The sequence below is a fragment of the Erpetoichthys calabaricus genome, chromosome 3 (genome assembly GCF_900747795.2).
Source record: "Erpetoichthys calabaricus chromosome 3, fErpCal1.3, whole genome shotgun sequence".
Lineage (NCBI taxonomy): Eukaryota > Metazoa > Chordata > Cladistia > Polypteriformes > Polypteridae > Erpetoichthys > Erpetoichthys calabaricus.
Genome location: NC_041396.2, coordinates 142,701,210 through 142,714,804, shown reverse-complemented (window position 1 = coordinate 142,714,804; position 13,595 = coordinate 142,701,210). Strand labels below are relative to the sequence as shown.

The following is a 13,595-nucleotide window of genomic DNA, read 5'->3' as shown; positions in this document are numbered from 1 at the left end:
CACAGCATCCCTTAAAACAGTCAATGTTATACTGGAAGAGGTTCCCAGTGTGTTTTCCCTAAATAATAAAGTTGTTTCCATATTTACATATTACAGATTGTGACAGCTCAATGTTATCAATGTTACCTATGTGTTTCCTTCAAAAAATTTGACATTTCATGCACAGTCTCTTATTCTTATGTGTTGCCACTATCTGGCACAATGACAACAAAGTATGGGAAATATCTAGATGGAAATATTTTATTTTTTGTAATTGAATACAGTAATTCAAGTGAAGGGAGTGAATACACAAAATATTTCACAATAAATATTAGAGGAGCAAAATGGGTAAAAATGTATTGCTCAAATGATATTTTATTTGTTCCAAAATGTCTTAGTATAGTGTAAACTGTACTTTGAGGTTATTATTACTAGTACTGTAAATTATCACATGAGCAAGCTAGCATTAATCTTTTAAAAATCAAACTTGCATATCAGTATTCCATAATCAGTTCTGCAAATCACAATATTAGAATCTGGATGACTGATAAATGAAATGTAAGAGAACCAGACCAGAATCTATCTGCACATAGAAATGAAACATTAAACCGCTGATAAAAAAAAAAATCAAATTTGTTTGTAAAGTAAATACTGTACATACAGTGGGGCAAAAAAGTATTTAGTCAGCCACCAATTGTGCAAGTTCTCCCACTTAAAAAGATGAGAGAAGCCTGTAATTTTCATCATAGGAATACCTCAACTATGAGAGACAAAATGAGAAAAAAAATCCAGAAAATAACTGTCTGATTTTTAAAGAATTTATTTGCAAATTATGGTGGAAAGTAAGTATTTGGTCACCTACAAACAAGCAAGATTTCTGGCTCTCACAGACCTGTAACTTCTTCTGTAAGAGGCCACTCTGTCCTCCACTCATTACCTGTATTAATGGCACCTGTTTGAACTCGTTATCAATATAAATGACACCTGTCCACAACCTCAAACAGTCACAATCCAAACTCCACTATGGCCAAGACCAAACAGCTGTCAAAGGACATCAGAAACAAAATTGTAGACCTGCACCAGGCTGGAAAGACTGAATCTGCAATAGGTAAGCAGCTTGGTGTGAAGAAATCAACTGTGGGAGCAATTATAAGAAAATGGAAGACATACATGACCACTGATAATCTCCCTCAATCTGGGGCTCCAAGCAAGATCTCACCCCGTGGGGTCAAAATGATCACAAGAATGGTGAGCAAATATCCCAGAACCACACGGGGGGGACCTAGTGAATGACCTGCAGAGAGCTGGGACCAAAGTAACAAAGGCTACCATTAGTAACACACTACGCCGTCAGGGACTCAAATCCTGCAGTGCCAGACGTGTCCCCCTGCTTAAGCCAGTACATGTGCAGGCCCGTCTGAAGTTTGCTAGTGAGCATTTGGATGATCCAGAAGAGGATTGGGAGAATGTCATATGGTCAGATGAAAAAAAACTCTACTTGTCGCATTTGGAGGAGAAAGAATGCTGAGTTGCATCCAAAGAACACCATACCTACTGTAAAGCATGGGGGTGGAAACATCATGCTTTGGGGCTGTTTTTCTGCAAAGGGACCAGGATGTCTGATCCGTGTAAAGGAGAGAATGAATGGGGCCATGTATCGTCAGATTTTGAGTGAAAACCTCCTTCCATCAGCAAGGACATTGAAGATGAAACATGGCTGGGTCTTTCAGCATGACAATGATCCCAAACACACCGCCCAGGTAACGAAGAAGTGGCTTCGTAAGAAGCATTTCAAGGTCCTGGAGTGGCCTAGCAAGTCTCCAGATCTCAACCCCATAGAAAATCTTTGAAGGGAGTTGAAAGTCCGTGTTGCCCAGCGACAGCCCCAAAACATCGCTGCTCTAGAGAAGGTCTGCATGGAGGAATGGGCCAAAATACCAGCAGCAGTGTGTGAAAACCTTGTGAAGACTTACAGAAAACGTTTGACCTCTGTCATTGCCAACAAAGGGTATATAACAAAGTATTGAGATGAACTTTTGTTATTGACCAAATACTTTTTTCCACCATAATTTGCAAATAAATTCTTCAAAAATCAGACAATGTGATTTTCTGGATTTTTTCTTCTCATTTTGTCTCTCATAGTTGAGGTATACCTATGATGAAAATTTCAGGCCTCTCCATTCTTTTTAAGTGGGAGAACTTGCACAATTGGTGGCTGACTAAATACTTTTTTGCCCCACTGTAGTATTAATATCAAAGACAGTTAAGGGTTTATGAATGTTACACAGTATAGATGTAATAATTACCACATCCAACATCAAAAGTCACTTCTCATCCAACCCTTAAATAATAAAAACAGAAAATGAAAAAGCGTTTCTTACCTACACTGAAAAGTTCAGGGAAAAAAAAAAAGTTGCCTCTAGTATTAGGAGCAACAATAAGGTAAACTATGCCCAAGGAATTAATTTGTTACTAATTTGATATTGGTACACTTAAAGCTGTAGGTGTGGCTCAGGCATACCCCCGGAAGAGTTGGACTTCTATTTGGAAGTAACTAAAAGCAATTTATTACATGAAAGTAACATCCACAGACTGGAAGAGAAAACAGGAGTGCATTAAAATATTCAGATCCTTACTCACAAATACTGGATGAGTGATAAGCAAGCTATGTCCTCAACAGAAGTATCTGAACTATACTCATTACTTTTAACAGAAAAAAACCATAGGAAAAAGTCCTATTTTTGAAAGAATGAACCAAATAGGAATGATCTTGAAAACATCCATGGACGATTAAAGAAAGAAAAAGAAGATGAACAGACAAAGAGAAATAAATGAAGGTGCAAGATGCTCAACACTGTAAATGCAGTTGGGCAAAGAAACTTTACTATTATATAAAACAGAAAATAAAAAATTTTGAACTGCTATAATCTAGAAGATAATGATAAATTAAGATGAAAGTCTTTCAACAGATCATGCTGACAAAGACAATCATCTCTACTTGGATGCATCATCTCTATAAATTACCTGGATCTGGATTGTCTGGTATGTGTCCGCCACTCCTCCCTCTGTACACTTGCAAGAGGACTGGGGGAACTGTCGCTGCATACCGGGCTTTTGAGTCTACGGGTCCGTTTAGCAGGGGGAGACAAGCAGGCACCACTGGAACTAACATCACTGCCAGGGTCTTTCTGTTGAAAAAGGAAAATTTTCAAAGCCATTATCACAATGTACCTCACTTAAACTTTTGTCAAAGCCTCTTTTGACGGAATATGACATTCGTGGAGTATAGAACACACTAATAAACATTAACAAGAAATAAAAAGCAAGGAGGGCCTGCGCTTTCTCTGAAAGACCTTGCACAATTTCATAGCATTATTCCTGATGCAAGAGCACATACTCAGGAATAACATCTCATTGCATAAAAATCATTACAATCATTGCTGTCAGCCCTGAAAAAAGCAAACACAAAAATTCTAATGATTGAACAGCAGAAGAATTAGAGTGCCTACTATGTATTTAAGCAATATTATTGTTAATTGTTCACCAGACCACTATGCTGAACTACAAAACAGTATAAAACAAAAAGACTATAAATGCAATTAAAACACAATGCTGAACACAAAAATACCAAGCAAAGTGTAAACAGAAAAAAATATACATAACATAAAATATTCTCCATAAAGTGATGGGAAGGGTACTTTGTAAATGTTTTGAAATGTGATTATTTAAGTATAAACAAAGTTAATGAGCCTTCCCCTGTAATAAACTCAAATGACTCTGATTAGCCCAAAATAAATCTGCTGTTTCTATAAGATTTCAACAAAGTTTCTTTTGGTTGCACAGAGAACATATAACCATCGTTCAAAATGAACTAACAAAAGATCCACATCTTATAGCTGAAGGTACAAATCAGAGATAGAGATGAAAAAGACCGGGATGGAAAAGATTGGATTGGAAGATTAAGATGGAAGTCGAAAGTTAATGACTGAGCAAGTAGAAAGCTCTCAGTTGTCAATCTTAAAGGATCTGTAGGAATGTATGGTAGCGATTAGACACTCCTTACATATTGCTACCAGTTGTATATGCCATAAGCCTAAGATGCGGGGTAACAGAAAACAAGAAAGGTTTTGTCTCAGAGTTTTTCAAAAATCAGATGGGGAAATTTGTCACGGGCTAATGAAACCAATAAGAGATACATTTGGTACAAACCCAGCATTACTTATCACAATAACACAGGATCTACTATGAAGCATAATGGTAGAGGCACCACAGGACAGTGGTTGCAGCTGGGAAAGTGGTCCTTGTTAGATGAGGGAAGAAAATGAATACTGTACATCTAAATATGAATATTTTTGGTGAAACATTTAACATAAAGATTAGAAACACACCAATGATTCAAGTAACCGATTTTATAATCACATGTGTCTGCAAACCACTGAATTAAGGGAGCAAGTTAGTTGTTTAGCTATTACATTTCATATTTCCAACCTCTAGTAATAGACAGTATAGCCAAAACTCCTTATCTTGACGTAAGCTTCAGCATATACTGGTATTTGTATGTAAAATATAAATATATATATATATATATATATATATATATACATACACACACACACATACATACTAGCTGTACCCGGCCACGCGTTGCTGGTTAAATGGAAAAGAAAGAAAAGAGAAAGCGCACATTTCTAATATGTTTAATTTCACAATGCTTGTGGGTACAGTGATCCCTTGCTATATCGCGCTTCGCCTTTCGCGGCTTCACTCTATCGCAGATTTTATATGTAAGCATATTTAAATATATATCGCAGATTTTTTGCTGGTTCGCGGATTTCTGAGGACAATGGGTCTTTTAATTTCTGGTACATGCTTCCTCAGTTGGTTTGCCCAGTTGATTTCATACAAGGGATGCTATTGGCAGATGGCTGAGAAGAAACCCAACTTACTTTCTCTCTCTCTCTCTCTCTTGCGCTGCCTTTCTCTGATCCTGACGTAGGGGGTGTGAGCAGGGGGGGCTGTTCGCACACCTAGACGATACGGACGCTCGTCTAAAAATGCTGAAAGATTATCTTCACGTTGCTACCTTCTGTGCAGCTGCTTAGTGAAGCGACATGCTGCACGGTGCTTCGCATACTTAAAAGCTCAAAGGGCACGTATTGATTTTTGACTGAAAAACAATCTCTCTCTCTCTCTCTCTCTCTCTCTCATGGAGGGGGTGTGAGCTGCTGCCTTCAACAGCTTTGTGCCGTGGTGCTTCGCATACTTAAAAGCAAACAGCCCTATTGATTTGTTTGCTTTCCTCTCTGTTTCCTTTGAAGAGGACGATATGTTTGCATTCTTTTAATTGTGAGACAGAACTGTCATCTCTGTCTTGTCATGGAGCACAGTTTAAACTTTTGAAAAAGAGACAAATGTTTGTTTGCAGTGTTTGAATAACATTCCTGTCTCTCTACAACCTCCTGTGTTTCTACGCAAATCTGTGACCCAAGCATGACAATATAAAAATAACCATATAAACATATGGTTTCTACTTCGCGGATTTTCTTATTTCGCGGGTGGCTCTGGAACGCAACCCCCGCGATGGAGGAGGGATTACTGTATACAGTATTTTTTGTTGTTCCATTGTCTGTGCAGATATAGAGATTGTCTGGTTTGCCGACTCTAGAACATAATTGTCCATGTGAGAAGCAATAAGTGTCTAGATCTAAACCGCACAATTCTAAAGATTGGCCCTGAGCTTTGTTGATGGTGACTACAAACGGCAATCGAATTGGGAATTGTAATCTCTTAAATTGAAATGGCATATCCATTGGAATCATAGGAATGCGAGGAATGAGGACATCTTCACCTTTGAAAGGTGCTGTCAAGATTGTTGCTTCTACAACGTTGCTCATTAATTTTTTTTTTACTGCAAGCGGCATGCCGTTGCAAAGCTTTGGCTGGTTGATATTTGGCAACATGATAATTGGCATGCCGATTTTCAATTGCAGTACGTGCGGTGGCATCCCTGGCAGATCGAGTGAATTCAAAAATTCTGTTGGATAATTAACCGCTTGATCTGCTTCGACAACAGTGTCGACGGACTTGTATGTGGCTGACTCGCTTTGAATGTTAGACTGAATAATATTGTTAAGTTCGTAGACGTCTTTGTTCTTGGCCGCAAGAATAGCTCGTTCACTCAGGCAATCATGATTCTTATAATTGGTTTGAACATTGCTGCGGTGGGTTGGCACCCTGCCCAGGATTGGTTCCCTGCCTTGTGCCCTGTGTTGGCTGGGATTGGCTCCAGCAGACCCCCGTGACCCTGTGTTCGGATTCAGCGGGTTGGAAAATGGATGGATGGATGGGTTTGAATATTGGGAAATACTTTTTCAACCAATTGTTCTTTTGACATCACTAAATTGGAGAAGTTATGAGGCAAGTAAATTCGTCCTGAGGTCAGATCAAACGGCACCTTTCCGTTCCCAATTTCCAGCAATTGATGTGAGAATATCTCAGCTGATCGATCGTTTTGCAGCTGGACACGCATATTTGTAGTTAATTTTAACGTCTTTACGTGTCGCCACAAAGTAGAGTATTTCAGGCAAGCATTTATTTAGTCCGCTGGTGTCGATCGAGGAATTACAGGTAATGTTTGTCTGAAATCTCCTGCAAGCAATATTAATGCGTTCCCAAATGGTCTGATGTTTCCACGCAAATCTTGCAATGATCAATGATGAGCCTCAAGCGATTTTTTGTGCACCATTGTGCATTCATCCCAAACAATAAGTTTGCATTTCTGCAATACTTTTCCCATGCCGGATGCTTTGGAAATGTTGTACAATTCCATGTTCAATGGCAATTTCAAAGCAGAATGAGCAGTTCTTCCACCTGGTAGCAATGTCGCAGCTATTCCGGACAACGCAAGAGCTAAGACTATGTCATTTTGGTATCGAACTGCTGCCAGAATCAATCTAATTAGGAACGTTTTACCAGTTCCTCCTGGCGCATCTATGAAGAAGATTTTCCAACCCCGTTATTGGCAGTTGGCATTATTTGATCATAAATGCCTTTTTGCTCAAGCGTTAGCTTAGGAATATTTGATTGCACATACAACAAAAGTTCACCCGTGTTGTAATTTTGTTCACAACGCAATTCTACATCGAACTAAGCAGCAGCAGATCGATTCAGTGATGGCATTCCCAATTGATTGAGAACTTTGTTCTTGATTTCTAAGCACAAATCTTCAATCATTATCAACGCTTCGTTGTAGATTTCTGCTGTGAAATCCATGTTCATATTTGAATTTTCCTTGCGTATTCGACGGAAAATATCTTCAGCCATGTGCGATTTATATTTCTCCCATAACTTTGTTGGAGATGAAGGAGAGCAGGCGGTCAATACGATTGCAAACAATGCAAGAATTTGATTTGGATGTGACGTGTTGCACGCGTCATTAATGCATACATCCCAGTGTCGGTCGTTCTCCAATAAATTCAGAGCTTGACATGCACTGCGGAAAGAGGCATGTGTAACGCTGTTGACAATTCTCAATTGCTGGAAAGACGTTGGACCGGGCACATTTACCAACAGCATGCGAAGAAAGAAGCATTCATCTTGATTGGGATGCACGGTGTACAGTCTGCCTATCATAGTTTCTTTGAATATGCCAGGTTGTCCGTCGACTCGCTCTCCTCGTTTGCATCGTTCAAAAGATTTTCTACTCGCATTCCATGTGTACTACTTAGGCACTTCCGAATACAGCAGTGTTTTCGCAAACGCGTCATTTTGACATAACGTGAAGAAAGCAGTTAACGTTGTAGCCGGTGGATTCAGGGCTATTTGTTGCACATTTGCAGCTGTGAAATAAACGCGTTGTCCATTTTCTAGATGTACTGCTAAGTGAACAACAGCTGGACTTCGTTCATGTATGGGAAATGAAAGAATTCGCCATACAGCTTCATTGCTGCTTATGTATCTTCCAGCCTGATACTGTGCGATTTCACCGATATGTATGACCACATTCCTATCACTTCTTTCTGGTTGCACGCCAAAAACTGCCATGTCGCTGCCTTTATTCACGTACTTACAAATGTATTTGATCGATTTAAAGGAGTTAAAATCGTAAATGGATTGTAAATCGGACACATTGAAATGGAATCGTAAAATATTTAGTATAGCATGTGTTGCTTTTACGTCCAACAGATGGTGCTGTTTTTGAAAAAAAGGATGTTTTTACCTGTCACAGGTGTGACATCTATATAATATAGGTATATAAAAACACGCGTGTATTAGAATGCAACGTTGTGTCAAAATTTCAAAGCAATCGGTGAAGAACTTTCAGAGATTTAAGATTTTGAACAAACGAACATTTATATAGATACACATACAGTCATGGCCGAAATTATCGGCACCCCTGGAATTTTCCCAGAAAATGCACCATTTCTCCCAGAAAATTATTGCAATTACAAATGTTTTTGTATATATATATATATATTTCCTTTATGTGTATTGGAACAACACAAAAAAACAGAGAAAAAAGCCAAATCTGACATCATGTCACACATAACTCCAAAAATGGGCAGGACAAAATTATTGGCACCCTTTCAAAATTGTGGGTAAATCATTTTATTTCAAGCTTATGATGCTCGTTTGAACTCACCTGTGGCAAGAAACAGGTGCTGGCAATATAGCAATCACACCTGAAGCCAGTTAAAATGGAGAAAAGTTGACTCAACCTTTCTGTTGTGTGTCTGAGTGTGCCACACTAAGCATGGAGAACAGAAAGAAGAGCAGAGAATTGTCTGAGGACTTGAGAACAAAAATTGTGGAAAATATCAACAATCTCATGGCTACAAGTCCATCTCCAGAGATCTTCATGTTCCTTTGTCCACTGTGCACAACATAATCAAGATGTTCACAACACATGGCACTGTAGCTAATCTCCCTGGACGTGTACGGAAGAGAAAAATTGATAAAAGACTGCAACGAAGGATAGTCCGAATGGTGGATAAACGACCCCAATCAACTTCAAAACATATTCAAGCTGTTCTGCAGACTCAGGGTGCAACAGTGTCAGCTCGAACTATCCGTCAACATCTGAACGAAATGAAATGCTATGGCAAGAGAGCCAGGAGGACCCCACTGCTGACACAGAAACATAAAAAAGCCAGACTGGAGTTTGCCAAAATGTACTTGAGGAAGCCAAAATCCTTCTGGATGAACGTCTTGTGGACAGATGAGACCAAGGTAGAGCTTTTTGGTAAAGCCCATCATTCTACTGTGTACAGAAAATGGAATGAGGCCTACGAAGAAAAGAACACAGTACCTACAGTCAAACATGGTGGAGGTTCTAAGATGTTTTGGGGATGTTTTGCTGCCTCTGGCACTGGATGCCTTGACTGTGTGCAAGGCATCATGAAATCTGAAGACTACCAGAAGATATTGGGGCGCAATGTAGGGCCCAGTGTCAGAAAGCTGAGTCTGTGTCAGAGGTCATGGGTGTTCCAGCAGGACAATGACCCCAAACATACCTCTAAAAGCACTCAGAAATGGTTGAAGACAAAGCGCTGGAGAGTTCTGAAGTGGCCAGCAATGAGTCCGAATCTAAATCCGATAGAACACTTATGGAGAGATCTCAAAATTGCTGTTGGGAGAAGGCGCCCTTCAAATCTGAGAAACCTTGAGCAGTTTGCAAAAGAGGAGTGGTCGGAAATTCCAGTTAAGAGGTGTAACAAGCTTCTTGATGGTTATAGGAAGTGCTTGATTTCACTTATTTTGTCCAAAGGGCGTGCAACCAAATATTTAGTAGAGGGTGCCAATAATTTTGTCCAGCCCGGTTTTTGAGTTTTGTGTGAAATGATGTCAGATTTGGCTTTTTTTCTCTGTTTTTTTTGTGTTGTTCCAATGCACATAAAGGAAATAAACATGTGTATACCAAAACATTTGTAATTGCAACAATTTTCTGGGAGAAATGGTGCATTTTCAAGGAAAATTCCAGGAGTGCCGATAATTTCGGCCATGACTGTATGTGTGTGTGTATATTATATATATAATTATATATATATGGCATTCGTAGTCTGAATCACAATCTGATTGTATGGGTGGTTACCTACCAGGTAACACTTGTGGTTGGTCAGCAAGTCGGCTAACATCCACCACGGTGCCCTCTTTCAGATGCGAGAAGCAGATCATAGAATGGTTGAAATAGTTTTACTGTCAAATAATGCAAAGAGTACGCGACACGTGTTTCGCCCTAATTCTGGGCTCATCAGGCATACACACTCACTGCATCCCCTCTCGGGAATCGAAGCTCGGACGTCAACCATTCTATGATCTGCTTCATGTGAAGTGGGGTCCAGCCTCACATGGGGAGGCAAAATGGGGGGGGGGATAAGGGGGGGAGAGAAAGAGAGCAAGCTATATCTAATCTATCCTTTTAACCCTTATAATTTCCAACGTAACAATAGGCTGTATGGAAATAACGTGGGAAAATTAGAAATTAAGGTTAAAGCTATCTCACTTCCAGTTAAGACCACAAAATGACATCACAAATTCAGAATCAATGTCTCCATGATGGGACAGTTAACTTTGTGAGCTGGAATATTAAAGACCTGAATCACAAATTAAAGAGAGAGAAAGTATTCTCTCACCTAAACGCAAAAATAGTATTTTTACAGGAGACCTACTTATTAAGCAAAGATCAGTTCCAGCTGCAAAAAGACCGGACTGGCCAAATGTTCCATTCCAGCTTTACAAAGAAAACTACAGGTGTGGGAATTCTCATACATAGAACAGTCTCATTTGTAGCATCAGATGTAGTATCTGATCCTGAAGGGAGATATGTGATTGTCATGGGCAACTTATTTAACTGTAAAGTGATTTTGATAAATGTTTATTCACCCAATGTCGATGATAGGGAATTCATGCAAAATGTATTTCCATCTATTCCCAATGTGAACACTCATAAAATTATAATGGTTGGGGACTTTAATTGTGTTTTAAATCCACTCTTAGATGTCATCTCCCTGTGACAGGAGACTTATCTAACACTGCAAAGACAATTACACAGTTTTTAACTGACCACAACTTATCAGACCCCTGGAGATTTCTAAACCCAAACTCAAGAACATATTCCTTCTGCTCACCAGTGCATCGCTGCTACTCAAGAATTGATTATTTCTTTATAGATAATAAAATGTCTTGCCTGTGATTAAATCTTGCAAGTATGACGCTATTGTTATTTCTGATCATGCCCCTCTGATCTTGGAGCTGAAATCATTATGCCCCACATACTCATCTCGCAGATGGCATCTTAACCCACTTCTATTAACAGATGAGAACTGTACAGAATTTATATCAAAACAAATCAGTTTCTTCCTAGAGACAAATACATACTCTGGGGAAACTCTAAAGGCCTTCTTAAGAGGACAGATTATTTCATATCTTTCCCACAGAAATAAATTTGAAACCAAGAAGGTATCAGAGCTAACCAGCAAAATTACTAGAATAGAATAGATCAAGAACATGCTAGGTGTTCAAGTGAAGCTCTTCATAGGAAAAGGCAGGCTCTGCATTGAGAGCTCAACCTCTTAACAACCAAAGAAACTGAACAACTCATTTTTAAAATGAAGACATCATTACTATGAACATGGAGAGAAAGCTAATAAGATCTTAGCTCAACAAATCCACAAGCAAGAAGCTCGCAATGTAATCCCAGCAATCACCAACACGAAAAGAGATAAAATCATTGACAATAAAAATATAATACACACATTTAAAGACTACTATAAATCCTTATATTCTACTGAGTTCAAAGAAGACAACACACAATCTAATGTATTGCTGGATACATTACAGATACCACATATACTGTTAATACTTTTAGATAGATAGATACTTTATTAATCCCAAGGGGAAATTCATAAATTTTACTGCAGAGGAATTGGATAAACCTCTGGCGCTATCAGAATTACTAGATGCTATAAAGTCACTTCAGAGCGGGAGAGCAGCAGGCCCTGATGGCTACCCTGTCGAATTTTATAAAAACTTCTCCTCTCAGCTAGCTCCCCTCTTAATACCAACATTTACAGAAGCTAGAGACAATCAAATTCTACCTCAAACTTTTCGCCAATCATTAATCACAGTCTTTCCTAAATAAAACAAGGACTTATTACAATGTGCATCATACAGACCAATTTCTGAATAATAATATTAAGATACTCTCCAAAGTCCTAGCTAGAAAGATAGAGAAAGTGCTGCCTTCAGTAATATCACAAGATCAAACTCGATTTATTAAAGGCCAACACTTTGCTTCCAATCTCCAACACCTGTTTAATGTAATATATTCACCTGCAAAGACAAACACCCCAGAGATGATATTATCGTTGGATGCAGAAAAAGCATTTGATGTGATTGAATGGAACTACCTTTTCACTACATTAGAGAAATTTGAGTTTGGCCCGAATATTTGTGAATGGATCAAACTACTGTATACCAATCCAGAAGCATCAGTTTGTATTAACAACATTTGCTCAGACTACTTTAAACTAGAACGTGGTAACAGACAAGGATGCCCCTTGTCACCACTGCTATTTGCAATCACCATTGAACCAATGGCAATTCAGTGTCAAAATGCTTATCAGATAAAGGAGATTATCAGAGAAGGTCTGGAACAGAAAATTTCTCTATATGCAGAAGATAATTTTTTGTATATACAAGACCCACAAAATACTGTGCCTGCAGTATTAACAGCACTTACAGAATTTCAAAAGATCTCTGGTCGCAGAATTAATTTGAATAAAAGTGTGCTCTTTCCAGTGAATTCTTAAGCATACAACATTAGATTGGACATCTTTCCTTTTATTATTGCAGATCACTTTAAATACCTAGGGGTAAATATCACAAGTAAACATAAATCTCTTTATCAACAAAATTTCGCCGTCTGTATGGAAAAAATTAAGTAAGACTTGCATAGATGGTCAACCCTCCATCTCACTCTAGCTGGAAGAATTAACGTCGTTAAGATGAATATCCATTCATCCATCCATTTTCCAACCCGCTGAATCCGAACACAGGGTCACGGGGGTCTGCTGGAGCCAATCCCAGCCAACACAGGAACCAATCCTGGGCAGGGTGCCATCCCACCGCAGGACACACACAAACACACCCACACACCAAGCACACACTAGGGCCAATTTACAGTAGAATCACCAATCCACCTAACCTGCATGTCTTTGGACTGTGGGAGGAAACCGGAGCGCCCGGAGGAAAACCACACAGACATGGGGAGAACATGCAAACTCCACGCAGCGAGGACCCGGGAAGCGAACCCGGGTCTCCCAACTGCAAGACAGTAGCGCTTCCACTGCGCCACCGTGCCACCCACAAGATGAATATCCTTCCTAAATTTCTCTTTTTATTTCAAAACATTCCAATATACATCAATAAATCATTCTTTAAGCAATTAGATTCAACCATAACCTCATTTATTTGGAACCTAAAACATCTACATATCCAAAGAGCAACTCTACAAAGACCGAAGACAGAAGGTGGCATGGCTCTAACCTAACTTTCAGTTTTACTACTGAGCAGCAAACATACAAGCTATAAAAACCTGGACACAAATAGATGAACAT

At 39.1% G+C, this 13,595-nt stretch overlaps 1 protein-coding gene across 1 annotated transcript in view; it reads right to left on the bottom strand.

Moving 5' to 3' along the window:
- The window catches only part of atad2b (ATPase family AAA domain containing 2B), a 313,933-nt gene that overhangs the window by 276,532 nt on the left and 23,806 nt on the right, over positions 1 to 13,595 (bottom strand). Inside the window, exon 2 of the mRNA XM_028798864.2 lies at positions 3,004 to 3,167. Within this exon, the coding sequence (XP_028654697.2) occupies positions 3,004 to 3,167 (164 nt within the window). The remainder of the gene's footprint in view (positions 1 to 3,003; positions 3,168 to 13,595) is intronic.